Source organism: Nymphalis io, chromosome 20, assembly GCF_905147045.1.
Source record: "Nymphalis io chromosome 20, ilAglIoxx1.1, whole genome shotgun sequence".
NCBI classification, from domain to species: Eukaryota; Metazoa; Arthropoda; class Insecta; order Lepidoptera; family Nymphalidae; genus Nymphalis; species Nymphalis io.
Genome location: NC_065907.1, coordinates 891309 through 909740, shown reverse-complemented (window position 1 = coordinate 909740; position 18432 = coordinate 891309). Strand labels below are relative to the sequence as shown.

At 33.5% G+C, this 18432-nt stretch overlaps 1 protein-coding gene across 1 annotated transcript; it reads right to left on the bottom strand.

Annotated features, from left to right (window-relative positions):
* Nucleotides 1-3528: 3528 nt before the first annotated feature.
* LOC126776502 (protein krasavietz) lies at nt 3529-17933 on the bottom strand. The gene is made up of 12 exons (XM_050499080.1): nt 17776-17933; nt 17358-17429; nt 9734-9910; nt 9363-9463; nt 8880-8945; nt 8164-8236; nt 6998-7163; nt 5975-6086; nt 5642-5773; nt 5213-5359; nt 4230-4425; nt 3529-3850 (listed from the first exon to the last, which is right to left on the bottom strand). The coding sequence occupies exons 2-12, from the start codon at nt 17416-17418 to the stop codon at nt 3822-3824; spliced, it is 1260 nt and encodes a 419-aa protein (XP_050355037.1). The 5' UTR covers nt 17419-17429; nt 17776-17933; the 3' UTR covers nt 3529-3821.
* Between the last annotated feature and the right edge of the window lie 499 nt (nt 17934-18432).

The following is an 18432-nucleotide window of genomic DNA, read 5'->3' as shown; positions in this document are numbered from 1 at the left end:
TAATACAATCAATTTTTTTTTTATTTACACATAAGGCTGATGTTGGTAGGTACTATCAATCACCAGTTATTGTCCCACCAAACAGCGACACTTTCCATTGCTGTTTTCTAATTTAAATAAGTGCCCTTATTTAAAAAAAACATATTCTCATTTAGTTTTCTTAGTTACCTACCCAGACGGGACAAGCTCTACCAGCAAGTAAACATACATAACTTCTAATACCACTTATGTATCAACTCGAGCACACTTTTCTGCTTAGCACGTGTATAACGGGCATTAAAATGAAACTTGAAATATTAAAAACGTACCTTATTTAAAAACCCCAAAATTTATAACTTGTTTCTCGGGTCCAAAATAAACCAGATGCAGGAATAAAGCAACAGTTTTCCGTTATTGTATGGCGAAGTTAAGAATGAAGGGAAGACTCGTTAAATCGTCATCCAATCCAAAGCAGGGGTACAGCCGTACAATTATTGTAATTTGTAAAGCAATGTCAGCCCTCTCTCGAATCGATTAACATAATAAAAGCCTTCAGACCTTGACCGTGATATAAGATCCAGTGTCATTCAGAATCGTTTCAATCCAACATCCACGTGGATCCATTTAGCAACAATTCGAATACCTATTCAATGTATTATTATAACTAACTCACGCTTGAAGTACTGCCGTTTTGAGGTCTAAGACTGTATGGCCCAATAGGTAGCTATCTTAACCGCAAGTTCTATGGCAAACCACTCAGTGTTTTCAGTGCTGTTTTTTTTTATAAAATTTAGGTAGCATATGAGCAAGTGGTCACCAACGCCCATAGACATTGTAAGAAATGTTAACCATCGCTTACATCGCCAATGCGCCACCAACCTTAGAAAATAAAATGTTATGTCCCTTGTGCCTGTAATTACACTGGCTAACTCACCCTTCAAGCCGGAATACAACAATACCAAGTACTGCTGTTTTGCGGTAGAATATCTAATGAGTTTATGTTTAGTAGAAAAGAAAACAAAATAAAAATCAATTAATACTTCTATAGACATATGCTTTAATTTTGTTTTGTTACAATTACATTGTAAATTTTTCTCTAGCTTCTGTTTTTATAAGAAGTTAATTTTACTATATTTATGTTAATATATTTTTATATGATTGTTTTATGTACATTTACCAAAAATGCTCAAATATCTAAGAGAACAGTCAATTCTATTTAATTCAACAGATTTTCCTTAATTTAAAATTTAAAATAATTATTACTATAAAGTTCATACAAAATTATCGCGTAAATAGTGAATTAATATATAGTTAACTTTTGATACAATTTATGAAACCGTTAATAAACACCAGTTTCACCTGCTGTCTCTGAGATTGATATACCGCCGCCATTTTGATAGTTTAACGGAAACTAACAAAGCAAGTGCTTTTTCCGGTGTGGTCGCTTTTTTGCTGTTATTTAGGCACTCATTGACTTTATCTTAGTCTTCTGTATATGTGGATATCGAAGCTTCTTATGTAGCTATTAGTAGATTTTAAATATTCTCCGAATCACAAATTCTGGAGTCTTCACGTTTTTCGTGTATTCCTGCTGCCCAGTTTATTAGTGTTTCTAACCAATCTGCATTTTTTTTCATTATTTCATTTTGCAACAAAATCGCACGCAAAATTTTCGAAGCGATTCTCGATTCTCCACTGTTCACTTATTTCATCATATATTCAATTCACTTTATTTTCCAGCAAATCAAAAAGTTTTTAAATGTCTGATAGTGATCCAACTTGTTCTTTTAAGATCATAAATAAATCTAAATTATTGACTATACTCTCCATATCAATACAAAGGTAAAACGAATAATAGAAATGGAAAATAATTTTCACAATTTCGGATGTTACTAGCACTGTGTCCGAATGGATAATATTTATTATTTATGTATTACTGTCATTTTTAGCTTCAGAAACTATTATTACTAAATATCCCGAATCGTCACTTAATGATTTATGAACTACCCTCAGTGATTAACTAACTCGGGATAAAAATTACCTCCACTATAATTCATTTAAATATATTATTACGACAACAATAACCATACTATTGTTTCATCAATCGATTATTAGTTAGATCATTACGAAATACCAGTAATTAGGATTGTTTTGTTAATGATCCCAGGTACCTTCAAAACAAAATTTTGTCAAAGTATTTAGGATCGTTTGATTATTGCTTTAATTATACATATATTCTTAGTAAATAGAACACAGAACATCGTGTTTAGGTTACTTTATGAGAGCAGTAACATAAGATAAAATAAATAAAAATAGTATTTATTTGTCATTTTTCCAATCCCTTAATCTCGAAGAATTGCAACCATATACATATGACTATTATGTATTACGATAATAGACCAGACTAAGATAAAAAGGTTAGAAGGCACGATCTGACAAGACTTCGACACGATTTTGTATTGTTTGATGTGTTTCATACAAAAAAAAAGAAAGAATATTTTTTTCTGTCCAAACTAAGTTTAGATAAAACGCATAGGACAACTATTGTTTGGGTTAATGTTCTCTATTGATTAGCATAAAGAAAAAACTGAAAAAACAAACTTGGACCCGAAGTCCCTTAAATAACGGTTTCGACCCACTGTGCGCCGCACCGTAAGCGGTCTTTATTATAGAATCTTAAATTATCGCAAGTTTCGTATTCATAAACCAAAGACCCTCTTCAAATCGACTCCTAGCTCTAAAAAGTATATACTACGTTTATAACCTATAAATTGAGAGCAACTGAGATGAGACCATTCCTATGAGCTCAGTGACGACACTTGCAATGTCGTATGCAATGATGCAAGTTGGTAAGGATGCTGCGGCATCAGCCAGGGTTGTCAGGGGTTGTCATGTTTCATTAATATCATTGAAGTTATTAATCAGACAAGTAGAAGTTGCTCAAATCCGTATCAAAGTTGCTCGCGTCCGTAGGTCTTACCAAAGTCAGGTTTCATCCCTCTTTACACGTGGCCCCTGGGTAGTGCTAATTGAGCATAGTACTCTAGGTGGTAGGCTTCGGCCGCAGCTAGCATTACCACGGTCATCGCGGTCTCCAGTTGAGTCTACCATTCTCGTTATTGCGGTGAAAGTTACGGTGTCTAAAATGTAGCACCTCGTACTTTTATTTCCCCATACCTATTCACACCCACACGTTTATTCTAGGCAAGTGCGCTCCATCTTAGACTTTATCATCACTTTCTATTAGATGTGATAGCAGTCAAGCGCTAGCTTATATATTTAAAAAAAAATCCCTCCAACTAGCAGAGCTGCTGATCTTCTCAAACAGATGAACAGATTTTCTTTAATCTAGCTTTTTTATGTCAAGATACTTTTCAAACATACTAAATTAAAGTCGGTTTATCCGTTTACGAGCTACGATGCCAGAAATGAATCGGTTAAATATGTATCTTAGGTTTTCTACATAAATCACATTTGTCAACGCATCGGACATTAGATGATTGGAATATAAAAGAATATCATAATACGAGTAAAAATAAAACAAAGGGACAGTGTTGCCACCATTTATTTGAATTTTACTAAAAAAATTGAATAAAAAATATTGTATTTCATCAACATGTTATTTTAGAAATGAATAATATACAGTTGTAGAAAACGTCCCGCACGTGTCGCTATGTGCTAACGGTTTATTATGTCAGTTATTGTTATCGTATGTGGAGGTCGGCGACCGCGGCGGTCACATGGTCACGTGGTGGTCGCGGCGGTGGTCGGGTCGCGGTCGTTCGGCTGGTGATGATGTGTGGGACGGTGCTATGTGTTCAGTCTCACTCGCTGCCCTTAAACTAATCTTCCTCTTCGCCACTCTCAGATTCTGTTGAAGTAAAGTTTACATGTTAGAAACTAACTGAACTCGGAAACGTTTAGCGGTCACTTGAAGATACTAATTAGTATAGATTTAAAAAATCACTCTCTTTAAATAATGATGAAAGTGAAGGAGTTTTATAGTTGACATGTATTTAGCAACTTCCTACCTTCTTATTTTGTATAAAAATGACAATTCAGAAAATAAAACTATACTATAAAGATAGGTATCCTTGAATGGTTTAGCCATTGACTTAGTAAGTAGTTAAGTCAAGCCTGTTAATTAGTTTTTAAGATAAAACTATAAATTAATTGTCATTTATATTGTCATCAATAATTTATTTTTCAAACTATGATTGATCAAATACAAAAGGTGAATGCCTGCCTACCTTCCTCGGCGTTCTGAAGCCATTCGACGAACTTCTTCATTTGATCGAGGAACATCATCTTGCCCTTGCTGGAGTTGGGCTCTCGGTACCACTTGAGAATCACCTCCTCGGAAAGCACGTTGGTCTTGTACAGCATCAGCACCAGCTTGCTGAATGCCCGCATGAAGCTCATATTCTCATAGCAGTACTCTTGGACCTGTTAGTGATAATTTCTATTAATTTAAATGTTATTTGAACATTATTTGTATGGATCACATTGCACATGTTAGTAATTTCCTTCCCATCATCCCATGAATTATATAATATATTCTAAAGGCAAATTAAAAATATACTATAAGTTTCATAGCTAGCAGATTATAGTTTTTCCGCATTCACATAGAGGAGATTATTTATTGTCTGTTTTTTATATATTACGTATTTGCTAACATCTAACTATTACGATTCTGATGACGGCCGTTTGTATGATGCGAAAGTAAACACAGAACACTATGTACGCCCCACCAGACTATGATGCTTTTGAGAAATGGTTGAGATTAGATTATAACAACACTTCGCCAGTGTTCCCATTATAGTATAATATAATTATTTCTATATAACAGTGTAACACAGACAGTACAATAAAACACGTAACTCGTTTGTGTTCCCCGATAATCTGCGTGTTTCTCTCGCACACTTCGACACCGGCCCGCTCATCGAGATCACGGGTCGGCTCTAATCGTGTGCTAAATTAGACTTTTTGGTGAATTAAAATGACACTGTACAATAAACTTTACTCTTGCAACGTAATATAAAAAATAATTTCCTATAAAACAGTACTCATTACAATACACATTACTAAATTGATTGACATACTGGTGTTGTCTTTGGGAAATATGTGATTAATGCAGTTTTTCTTGTGTATTGTATAGGAAAAAATTGACGATTGACTTTTTTATTACATAATACTAAAATTATTTTATTTATGTTTAAAAAAAAATTCAAACCTTTGTTAATAACGCGATCTCAGCCTTGGCGGACTGAGCGAACGCGGCCAACAGTGGCGTATAATTGCGCAAGTGCTTCGCCGCTTGCTCGGCCAATAATTCCTCCTTTTTGTTCCACTCGCCCCGGGACATCACGCATTGCCAAATCTGAAAACAATGATATGTGTCATATCGAGTTTCGAATGTAAATATTTATCGCTTGGAATTAGTTTTTGCTCAGATTGCCATATCGACAGTGCGCTGCAACAAACTGAACGATCATAGGAACGGCCGAAAGACTCAGCCGAGCCAAGCTCGTAAAGTCACGTTGCAGAGCTCCGACTCGTCATCAAGTTTCATCATTGAAAGTTCTACTTTAGTTTTTTTTCCCCTATTATTATTTTAATTCAGTATGTGAAATACGATATAATAGTATAGTGTGACACGTACGATGGCGACGACCTCGTGGTCGGGGATGTCGTGGCGCGCCGCCATGTCGCGCAGCTCGGCGATGAGGTCGCGCACGGGCCGCTCGTCCGCCAGCTGCTCCAGCAGCGCCTGCGTCAGCTCGCGACGAGCCTCCTGGGGGGGACGACCACATATTATGTTATAGGCTTCCTTGCCTTAAACTTATTAACATTTTTTTGTGACAGTGTCAGATATAAGCTTCTACTTTCATGTAGTTCCAGCTGTTATAGGCGAACCACTTATCAAGTAAAAACTTAATACTTGACTACTGATTAAAAACAATATTCTATATAAAATTGGATCTGTTTCACGTACCTGCGAGGCCTGAGCGCGATGCAGCCGCAGTAGTTCTGCGAGCCCGCGAGAGGCGAAGGACGACGCCAGCACCTCTTCGCTGCGACGATTCAACGGAAGGAACTCCAGCAGTCTGTGCGAAAGGACATACATACCACATGAATATAACACGCTTTTTAATTTAAAAAAAAAACACTCATTTAAATTACATACAAATGAAACCTCTTCTATCACAATTGCAATAATAAATATTACTGAAGGAATAAAAACCATCAAATTTGTATCATCTTTCAGTTATTAATTTAACAAGAAAACACTTCAAATAAGAAATAAAAAGCAAAAGTTTATCTAAAAATAAGATAAATTTAAATGCATATTTAAATGTAGCGACATCAATGACAACATCGCCAATGAAACGACGAGCCAGTACGTGCCGCGCTTGTCTGCCCACTGCATTAACGTGCAATTTTTATTTACGAAATTGCTACCGAATGGAATGGGGATAAGGAAATATGGCTCATGAGTTAAAGTAGAAGCACATTTATTATGCGACTATTGAATGATTACTTCAGGACATGACTACAATGTATAGATTTACTGTATTGCATAGCAACTTTTTGAAAAACAATATTATAATAGCTCTAGAGTGTAGTAAGCCACTCATACACAGCATATAGCTTCCTTATATGATGTTATACAATAAAAATGTAAGACACTTTTTTAAAGAAAGAGGAATTTACTTCGGGGATGGCAGAGACATAAGTTTCTCAGCGTTCAAGTCTGTATTGGGACTACTAAGCAATTTTTTATATCACCGAAGTCTCTCGGATAACAAAGCATTGTTAGTTAACCTCCTGCCTGATCTCTAGATATGTAATAGTGTTTGCACAGACTTGTGCACTAAAATACCACCTGCATAATTAGTTTTGGCCAACATTGACGAAAACCCATAAGGCTAGAAATATGCTATTGTGTATTTAAACAAAGTAGTCACAGCAAGTTAAACAGCGATATAAATGTAAATTAAAGCAGTTACGTGAATACCTGCCCTCCAGCTGGCCCTTCTTGAGCGCGGTGACAAGCGAGGTCACCCCACGCTCCTGTTTGACGGTCGAGAATACCTCCAGCACGAACTCTAGTGCCAGATTGTCCTTGAGCAAGTGCTCGTTCACCAAGACCAGCAGCACCGACGGCGGTACGCAGCCATTACCTGCAAATATATTTTTTTGTTAAATTTAAGGCCTCGTACATAATTTTCTTGAGGGGAGGTAGTAGGTACCACCTGCAATTAGTTATCCTACCGCCAAACATTAGTATTTCCTTTTAGTTTTTTCGGTTTGAAATGCGATTCCAATATTAATAAATTACATATGTATATGGGTGGTGGTGACTACATATCATTTGAAAATGTATGAATTGACTTTTAAGCATTCTTATTTAAAAAAAAAAATCGTTTCTTTCTCCTAAGAACACAGTTAAAAAATAGCTTGTAATGTGTTATTTGAGACATGTGTTAAAGCCAGCGAATCAATACACAATATAATATTGTGTCCGAGGATACGCTACCTGTAAAGTCACTTTTGCACACTTCGACACCAATTCAACTATAAAAGGTATGAATTGGCTCTAATTGGGTGCATATTGTATCATATTCACTCATTACTAGTCTTATGAAAGGGTAATTAATTTATTTGGAATCAGAAATTATTGAATTCTATATTTATAGTTAAGATATAAGACGAAATTGGAAATACTTATTTAATTTACAAAAAGCCAATAATATAATTGCCATTTCTAATATCTACTGTGAGCAAAAATAATAAATCATAACAGCTACAGTAACAGCCTGTTAATGTCCCACTGCTGGGCTAAGGCCTCCTCTCCCTTTTGAGGAGAAGGTTTGGAGCTTATTCCAAAACGCTGCTCCAATGCGGGTTGGTAGAATACACATGTGGCAGAATTTCAATGAAATTAGACACATGCAGGTTTCCTCACGATGTTTTCCTTCACCGTTAAGCACGAGATGAATTATAAACACAAATTAAGCACATGAAAATTCAGTGGTGCTTGCCCGGGTTTGAACCCACGATCATCGCTTAAGATTCACGCGTTCTTACCACTAGGCCATCGCGGCTTATATAACAGCTAACTAACAATTATTTACATACATATAAAAATATATAAATGAACATTATGCAAATCTTACATACCAATCCATAGTGCAGTCATACGCGCCAATTTGATGCGTTGTAACGGTTCAAAGCCTTTCAAGTAAACTAGAACCTGAAATTAGGAGAACCTTTATTTTATTGTCATTCAAGCCACAAAGGTAATGTATGTTCTTTATTGCTTTATAGTAGGCTAATGTTATTTTCGAAGGTTTTTATTATTGATATATAATATGAAAGATAATAAAAAAAAGTCTAGTCTCTAGTCGAAAATAGCTTATAAAGATTATCAAATAGTCAAAAACATTTATAAAATATATACACTTCTAAAAAAAAATTGTACATTGCTACAAACTTTATTGATATATTTTCTAAAGTTGGGAGGAATTTGTATCTTAGAACTACTGGTCTAAACATTTGTTTTTAAGATACACAGTTTATTGAGTAAGATAATTCATTCAATAGAGACTATAATAAGATTTTACGTCACATGCCCCAATAAAACGCAGCGACAACGATTCGAAATGTCAACGACTATGGCAATTATTATGGAACCCATACATATATATGTACACCAAATTTAGCGTGGCGTTTTCTTTCAAAAAAAGCGGAGCAGTAACAAAAAGGTCAACCTATCTTGTAAGGCGAGTATCGTTATCGTTTGTGAGGCAGGTGCATACAATCCTTTTTTACATAGAACCTTTTTTTGTTTGTTTTTTTTTTTGTTACATGGAAAAACCTTAATTAGATATACTAACCTTTTTCATTTCCTCTTCAAACATCTTTTCTAGATATTTGTAGCGACGCATTAGCTTCACGAATACCTGTCGCAAAATTAATTAAACTTTAACAATAATTCACCACAGATACAATAGATATTTACGTAATAATATGTCAGCATTAAAACGAACGAGAATGTGATTATCCACATAATATTTCAGGACTCTAGCCATTTTTATCATCATTAAAACTTCAAGACTTATAATTTTTTTTATTATAAAGGGTTTTGTTTTTAATTTTATTTTTAGTTTAATTTCTCACTAGCAACCCACAGCTTGAAATTCAGGTCAACTAATGCCCATAGTAGAAAATGATTATAAGGCAAATTTGAATTACGTTCAGAATTAATCTGAGATTGTTACTCAATCTTGTATGCATTCTAATTGTTTTTATTGTTTTACCATTACTACTATAGAAATAGGATTTTAACTATTCTATTACTGAGTTATATGAATACACACTTGTTCGAAGTTTCGCATAGTCTCCATATCTTCGCTGGCGTTGAAGATACATGTGTTGGTCTTAGGGCTTTCCCCGTCCATCGACACTGAGCCGCCGGGTACTGGGAACACAGATTACAATATTTAAAAACTTTCATAATTATGATTATTTAATAATTTTATCATTGTAATTAATCAGATATAACGAACGAAATGTTTCAACATAAATTTCAGGACTCTAGCCTAATTTTTTCATCATTTATAACAGACTATTTTAAAAAGGTCTCATATCGACAAAATGTAATATAACAGAGCATATTTGTGTTAAGTTATATTTATTTCTTATCTTACAAATTCATGTCTAGCAACTCCGTAATGAAGACAATACTCACGCAGCAGCCCCCCGGCGATGAGCACGTCGAATATGACCTCGCCATAGCGGCGATAGTCGAGCTTGGAGCCGGCAGCGTCTAGGAACTTGTATGCCGCGTCCAGGTCACCGCCCGCGCGCTCCAGTCCGCACACCAGAGCGTCGCGGAAACCGTTCGGATCGTACTTCTCTTTCTCATCTGGAAAAATTAAACCGTTATTAGACAAAGATACAAACATTAATCATTACTACAAATCAATATTTGTGTGAGCTATGGTTGTATTATATAAACATGTAATCTTTTATATATTTATGTACATTATAATTAAACAAATAAACAGAAAAATTTAAAAACCTATGTTATGTTTCTTGCTCTTTTTTATTTTTAAATTCGTCTAATTTCTGTTACTAAATTTGCCCTTCTGAATGTCCTTTGTGCCATAATTATGTATCGAATGCGTATAATATAAATTATAAACAAAACCACCACTATTAGTGATCGAGCTGCATGACGTTGTTATCAAAGTAATAATAAAACTTGGTAGTAGGCCTTCGTGCAAGCCCATCTGGGTAGTAGGTATCACCCACTCATATTCTACCAGTTCTTTGTTTGTTTCAGTTTGAGAGCCAGTGCAACTACAGGCACAAGGGACATAATTCATTAGTTCCCAATGTTGGTGGCGAAGTAAGGAATAAAAAGTTGTTATTTATCTCACATCAATGGTGGTATAGGCTTACTTCTAATAAGCAGACGAGGCCATTCGCCTGGCATACGACGGAAACATAAGCCTTTATTACGTAACATTGTAACTTTACAAGATTACGTTTCTCGTGACGTCAAACGTTACACGACACGTGTAACTCTGCTTTCTTATGATACCTTGTTCCGATACAGTATATATATGTATGTATGTACTATATTTAATTTGTATAAATATATTTACAATCAAAGACTTATCGAGATTTGTGTTATTAGCTGGCTATCAATAATTATAATACATCTTTCCGCTTAAAAATATTAAGAGCAAAAATGTTTATATGTAGTGTAAAATTAAATGTTATAATATATAACAACGATCAAGGATTAAATCAGCAAAATGTCTATATAAAATTATTTTAGAATAGTATTATTTTAAGTATTTACGAAGCCAGCGCAAACATAACGTGCAAGCAGCGAAACCGATATTAGCTTGAAAATGAAAATTTAATTAATATATCAGTTTACGAGTGATAGTATACATAAATACACAAATTAATGTAAACGGGGTAAACACATTCAATCTCTTCGGCATAGTTAAATGTGGAGTTCATTGTAAACGAGGAACAAATGCTAATATATATTGATCACTCAATTATTTTATCCTTACGGGCTTTAGGAGTATACAATAAGGATGTACGTATGACTAACAAACAAGTTTTACAATAACTACTTTTACACTGGTGGTAGGGCTTTGTGCAAGCTCGTCTGGGTAGGTACCACCCACTCATTAGATATTCTACCGCAAAACAGCAATACTTGATATTGTTGTGTTCCGGTTTGAAGGGTGAGTGAGCCAGTGTAATTACAGGCACAAGTGACATAAAATCTTAGTTCCCAAGGTTGGTGGCGCATTGGCTATAAGCGATGGTTGACATTTCTTATAATGCCAATGTCTAAGGGCGTTTGGTGACCACTTACCATCAGGTGGCCCATATGCTCGTCCACCTTCCTATTCTATAAAAAAAAAAACGAATTGCGACATATTGCAAATATTGAAACCTATACAAATATGTATAATAAAAGCGCCAGCGCAGTGCTCGGACTTTTTTTCTCACAAAGCAGCTGTGCAACGGACGGCGAGATATCGAGAGTCGAAGAGTATTTTATGGCGGTATATATTTAGTTTTTTACGTATAACATTTTAAACATTAATCGTTGTAACGATGAATATGTTTTAGACCGCGTATCTGCTTCGTTTTGAATTTATGACGGAGCGGTAATCGCCATTCGGACGCCATGTGTGACGAATGACGAGGGCACATCGCCTACAGACCGTAGTCATGAATATATATATTAACGTGGAATCTGCTAAAGCATCTTTTAATTTAAATAATTAATTAGTTTAACATTTTATAGGATAGCTTTTTTTATTAAAAAAACCTATTTTAATAGTTATATCTAACGCTCACAAACAGCCATATTAACTTAATAAGGCAGTTATTTAAACCGACACTCCCAATTTTTTTTTATATAGACTAAACTTTAGTGACGAGTTGAGTAAAATTATAATTGTGTAAAAATATTATGGAATAATTATTCATATCCGCACAAAAAATATGAAAATTAAAATTTTATTTCTTTTGAGACGACACAATATATATTATAAATATTTAAAAGGTACTCAGATTTAAACCAATTTATTTTAAAATATACCATCTTATGTAAATATATTATAGTAGGAGGAGTCCCCCCCCCTACTTCTAATATATTCTTAAAAACAAGTCAATTCAAACTTAGTTGTCGGAGGTAATAAAAGTCTTTCAATGTAGTTACGAAATTACCCTTGTCAAGTCAGACGTAGGGCACGTTTTTAATACAAACGTCGTTGGACGTGAGCCGCAACCCGCAAAGATAAAATAACACGCCAGAAATGGCTAATACGATACGGCGTTTATATTCTATCAGTATTCGCTCAATGGTCTAAATTCGAATAGAAAATTGAGTAAAACGTGTATGAATTGGTATGTTTCGAACGATTTATTTCTAATTTCCATTTTTTTATGCTCGTCAAATGATACCAATAAAAATTAACAGAAAGTCGGTTGTCATACAGATATTCTACCGCAAAACAGCAGTACTTGGTATTGTTGTGTTCCGGTTTGAAGGGTGAGCGAGCCAGTGTAATTACAGGCACAAGGGACATAACATTTTAGTTCCCAAGGTAGTTGGTGGTCGCATTTTTGATGTAAGCGATGGTTAACATTTCTTACGATGCCAATGTCTAAAGGCGTTGGTGTGACCACTTACTATCAGGTGGCCCATATATGCTCGTCCGCCTTCCTATTCTATAAAAAAAAGACAGTCGTGAAAATTATACAGAAACGTTTTTTTTCTCATTTTATATGTATATAACAGCAACAAATATTTACAAAGTTGAATGGGTCGCGCGATGAATGGTGTTATTTATATAAAGTCTTTATATCAACGAGTCGGTCGGTGCGTACAAGGACATCGTGTTAATAGACTTATAATAAAGTAGATTTACCGTCTACTCGATAAACTTTACGAATCATAAGTGATCTATAGATTTGTTTACTTGTTGCAGTTCTATTAGTCTATGGCAGAACAACTTACGAAAACCGAAAAGAATCTTAATATCACAAATTTATGTACGTTTCTATAATACGCTTGGGAAAAAAGAAGTGTAATAAAACTTGTATCCTTAAAATCTGTCGGCCATTTTGTCACCGCCCGAGGAATTATTGTTTACGTGCTTTCCAAAGCATTATTATAACACTGCCAAATTGCATTACAAAGATAGAATAATAATAATGATAATATTATTTTTCACATACGGCCATCTGATCACAAATTAAGATTGTACAGAGCTTGTACTGTGGAAACCAGACAACTGATATACTACAAATACTATTTTTCTTTTGTAAATACATACTTATATAGATAATTACACCCAGACTCAGGACAAACAGATATGTTCATGCACACAAATATCTGTCCTGGGTGGGAATCGAACCCACAACCTTCGGCGTGAAAGGCAAACATCCACCAACCACACAAACCGGCTCGTCAAATAAATCGGAATCGAACCTGGGAATCTGCGACGGTATCTGCGCCTTTTGAAAGCGAGACAATCATCAAAGATGTAACAACTAATCATGAACTCGTACGAGCAGTACATTTGACACACTCGATGTTCAATAACAACAATATTACGTCCATATCGTGTATTATGCGTACGTCACTACTCAGTAATCAATCTATTAATAAATAACACTTCAATAAACAGACCGTGTTTATATAAAATTTCCACAATAAATATTCATAAACATTTAACAATAATTCGAAACAGCTACTTGCATATTATATTTGTGATATTTTTTTAAGAAATACATATAATACGTTGTCAATTGAAACGTTAAAATTTCTAGATTTAATTAAAAGTAAAATCTGGATTTTTATATGAAGTATTAATGTTATATACATGAAAAGGCAAAAAAACACTGTATATTACGAATGTTTAGTGATTAGTCGACGGTATATCTTACTTAAAACAATATATATAACCAGCCAAACGTGTATATATATATACGGCTGGTTTGGCTGGTTAGTGAAACAACGTGACAACAAACATGAGAGAGACGACACGAAAAAAATATATATTTCGTATCATTAACTTTATATCACATACATAAATCGTAGTTTATTGAATTGATACTAAACTTTCTTACAGTAACGTTTAACAAAACGCCGAGAATGTTTCCAACTTCATAGACTTCCTAGTACGATGACATGGCAGACAATTGTCGTTATCACAGACGATAAAATGTTGAAATAATATTTAAACGCATTGATGCAAACACAACAGTTTTTCCTTTAGTATAGACAAATATAAAGAGATTACGTGATAACTACTTGTTAAGTGCAGCGAGTACTTGAAATAACTTGATTTTATAATATTAAGATAACAATAATAAGGGAATGATTCTTAGAATAAAGTAAAACTATTCAGCCTTATTCGTTAACGGTACATTAAAAAAAAAATCCTAAACCATCTTTTTTATCACTATTGCTATATAACAATTTCTATGACTCTTACAAAAAAAAATGCCATACAAACTCATCCCCTTTATCACTACCTCAGGGGTTAAATTCAAATAGTCTCGTGCTAAGCTAACCAACTATGGAACCCCGAAAGCAAACTTTCATGGTGCTAACCCCAGTTTGGGCGGTTGCGTTGATGTCAGTCAATCAGTTACTTCTTTTATATAAATATAGGTACATAAATAATGAAATTTATGTTAAAAACAATCCAAGTTTCGTACGTCTGATTTCAACGTCAACATCACGCCATGCTTTTTATCTCACGAGAAAAGCGGACGACTCGACTAAATGAAAGCATGAATTTCAAATTAAATTAATTTCGACTGACGGAATTGGTACGAGACTAATTTTTGCAAATTGAAACCTTATTCAAGCAAACTGTATTTATATATTGAGTCTAAGTATTCACCTGGACCATTTCGGTTTTTAATATTGCCTAGATGGTTAATAAAATAAAGCGATCTATATTTTCTAAACCTTATTCGGCAAGATATTCGATTAAATTTTTAATTAAGATGTTTAATAAACTAAATATTTAATAACTTTTTTTATGCTTAATTAATTCCTATCGGTAGGTGGGTAGAGCTGAGATGGCCCAGCGGTAAGAACGCTTAACCGAAAAGCGTTCTTACCGCTGGGCTTAGGTGGGAATCCTATGACCGTAATTATTTAGTACATCTTGTTAACCTTGAGTTCGAAATTGAAACCAGTAAAAGATTGAATATATTGCCATCTTTTACTCGAATTTGGTCAATAAAAGTATATAAGCTTACGCAAACTTAATCAATGTAAAATTTAAACTAGTTCATACATTTCTCTTATCATTTGAATCATAAGAAAGTTAGATTAACGATACTTAGAAACGAGAATTGTTAGTTTTTTATAGGAATCATTTTATCATAGGCGTTTATAAGGAAGTGTCAATGAAACTGCAACTCAATGTCATCTACAGGGGCCTCGTCCTGACAGACTCATGTTTATTAAATAACTCAATATACGTATACTTGGAAATTTATATCCAACTCAACTTAATTTTATTGAGATGGTGCTCAGGCATTTTTATGGCAACAACATACCATGACATTATAATAAATCTCGATGAACGGATCTAATAAAGGAAAAACATCCCAATGAAAAGAAAACAATCCACTATTAATATTTTAAATGAAATTTTCTAATGTAACTAACCACTAATGTTGACAGTTGCCATTTGCAAATATACATCAGAAAATCACAATCAATTAACAACATTTCATATTTTGCCGACTACTCGAGTTAATAATAGAATTTTTTGTCTTTAATGAGACACTACAAACTGTACCTTGGTGGAGTGGATAGGAGCCACAGTTTAATTAATTTACAAAAAAAAAACACTAATGAGACCAAGCACCACACCACTCAACTCAAGTGAGAACCATACAAAAGACAAATTATTCACAAGGATCACTTGATTTCATTAACAAGTTAATTTAATATTGTTTAACAAATATATTAATAACTATTGTTAACACAGAAAAATTGGTTGTGTATTGTATACTTAGTTTATTATATGACTTGATACATATGAGAACAGAGGCGTTAATAGATTGAAAAAATATTCTACGAGAAGTGTTGAGGAAAACAAACACAAAATAAAGCAATGAGATGCTGTCTTCGGTGTTTCATACACATTAATTTTAAATGAACAATTTTAATGTATTACATTATATATAACTGATGATTAAATGTCAATCTTACTTATATTATATAATATTATACAATATTATTTTACTGAGGATAGTCATTTGTGATTTATAGTTCTCACAAGGATAATGTTTATTTGTGAAGGTTACCTTACCATCAGAAGGGTCTTACATATCTGCTTTCCTAAAATTATGGATGGGTAACCTACAGCATGTCGTTTATGAAGCCAAATTATACATTAAAAGTTAAATATACATATAATAATTTTATTTAAATTAAAAGTAACTACTAAATTTGTTAGACTTAGAATTTTTTAGGTTTAATAGTTCATGAAAGAATCCACATCCCAAACCAATTAAATCAAATTTCATTTTGTATAATATTGTAAGAATCATTTTAATATGTATACTGTTTACATAAAGCTTTATGTAAACTGTTACTAATTAAATATTAAAATTTGTTATATATTATTGTTGACAATATTTTGTCACTAAATATTCTTATGTAATTAACAAGACAGAAGTATAAGTTTATTTCAATGGCTAAATTAATTATGTTTATTTTATTTTATGATTATATGAAACCAGAAATATCTTCATATGAATATAACTTTAATTAATTATTAATGTAATGTGAAGTTAACGTAAATATATGTAATTATTTAATATTTCCTTGGATGGTCCAAGTTTAAGGTCATTGCTCTATATCAAGACTGATATTACTGTAGTTAAAATCATTAATTGATAAAACGACTATAAATAATAACAAGACTAATGGAAATATATAAACATACTTTCTTTTGCAACTATGCAACCGACGTCCAGCAATCATGACCTACTTAGAATGAATTATTGCCAGCTAAGGAGATATTATATATCACTCCAAGCACATTTCCTTGCCAAATATCGGCCGATCAAGGTTGGGAAAATTGCGAATTATGCTTGTATGAAATATGAATAATTAGGTATTCACTACAATGTTAACTATTGCATAAAAATTAACGTGAAGCATCGTGGAAGGCCAATGAGTAAACAAAAATTTCAACATGTAGGTGTATTACGTGCGATCATTGTTTAAAAAACATGACTGGATTTAAAATAATTAATATATAAAATGAGTACTTTTATTACATTTAACTCACCTCTTTTTCTGGTCTTGATCCGTTGACCCGATAATACTGGTTTTTCTACCTTCTGACTCATACAATATATTGCTGAAACAAACACACGTGGCAATTAGGATTATGTTCAGGGTCCGTTGTATGCCTGTCGGGGGGGTCATCGGCCGCGTTCTCTCCACACAAGATTATATACCATTAATTATTTAGTTATAACCCCTTCAATTATAATGACGCTTACTTACTAAGAAAGCGAGTTAACCGCCCTAAGTACAACGATTCGTGTCTCCCTATATAATAAAGCCTGACAAACCCTTAACGAATCTATGACTCAGCAAGGACTAAATGAATATCGCGTGATTCTAGTGAATTCAGTACATAAAGGACAAAGATCGACTTATATTATGTACATTCTACTTATGTGATGTGCACTGATACTCACATAGTTACAGGTTATGTAGGAGCCTTTTACTCCTTTTGCGAGTTCTCTCGGACTGCGCCTGTTCAGAAAAGAAAGAAACGCTGCTACGGTCTCTATTCCTTTGAGAGCTAGAGACAACGTGTATGGAGTCGCCGGATATCCGGTATTGTAGGTCACAAATATCGATTTGAATCTTCTGGTCTCTTTTTCTCTTATATTTATTAGAAAAAATTTGATCTCTAAAGAAAGCCGATATTACAAGTGACCAATATGCTCAGTAGGAAGCTTCTAAATATAAATTTATATTAAATAAAAGCAAAGACAGTAATCCGAAATATTAATTCGCAAAAAAAGAAGCGTTACGATATTGATAAACAATTGTAACTTAAATTTAATGATAGTATTTTATAAGTACAGCACGGTAATTTGATAAATTTTATGACGCTTTAATGAAAAATCTTAATTTGAAAGGAAAACATATGACTAAAAATGGCAGTGAAAAATATTTTCATAGACAATGCTTTTTTTTTAAGCTTATTATTTTGTAGACTACAGAACAATCTTTTTATTCCTGTTCGATCTAAAATAATATATATTTACAGAAAAACGAAATAATTATCAAATAAAATTAAAGCAATTTTCATACATCAATGTTTTAAGAAATAATTTCATACATCT

What these genes read in the sequence shown, in the direction of transcription:
- LOC126776502 (XM_050499080.1), bottom strand. Translation starts at nt 17,418, where the DNA reads ATGAGTCAGAAGGTAGAAAAACCAGTATTATCGGGTCAACGGATCAAG. An exon ending in ACCACGAGGTCGTCGCCATC is followed by an intron (nt 5,360 to 5,641) that starts GTACGTGTCACA and finishes CATTGTTTTCAG; the next exon opens with ATTTGGCAATGCGTGATGTC. An exon ending in AGATCGCGTTATTAACAAAG is followed by an intron (nt 4,426 to 5,212) that starts GTTTGAATTTTT and finishes TATCACTAACAG; the next exon opens with GTCCAAGAGTACTGCTATGA.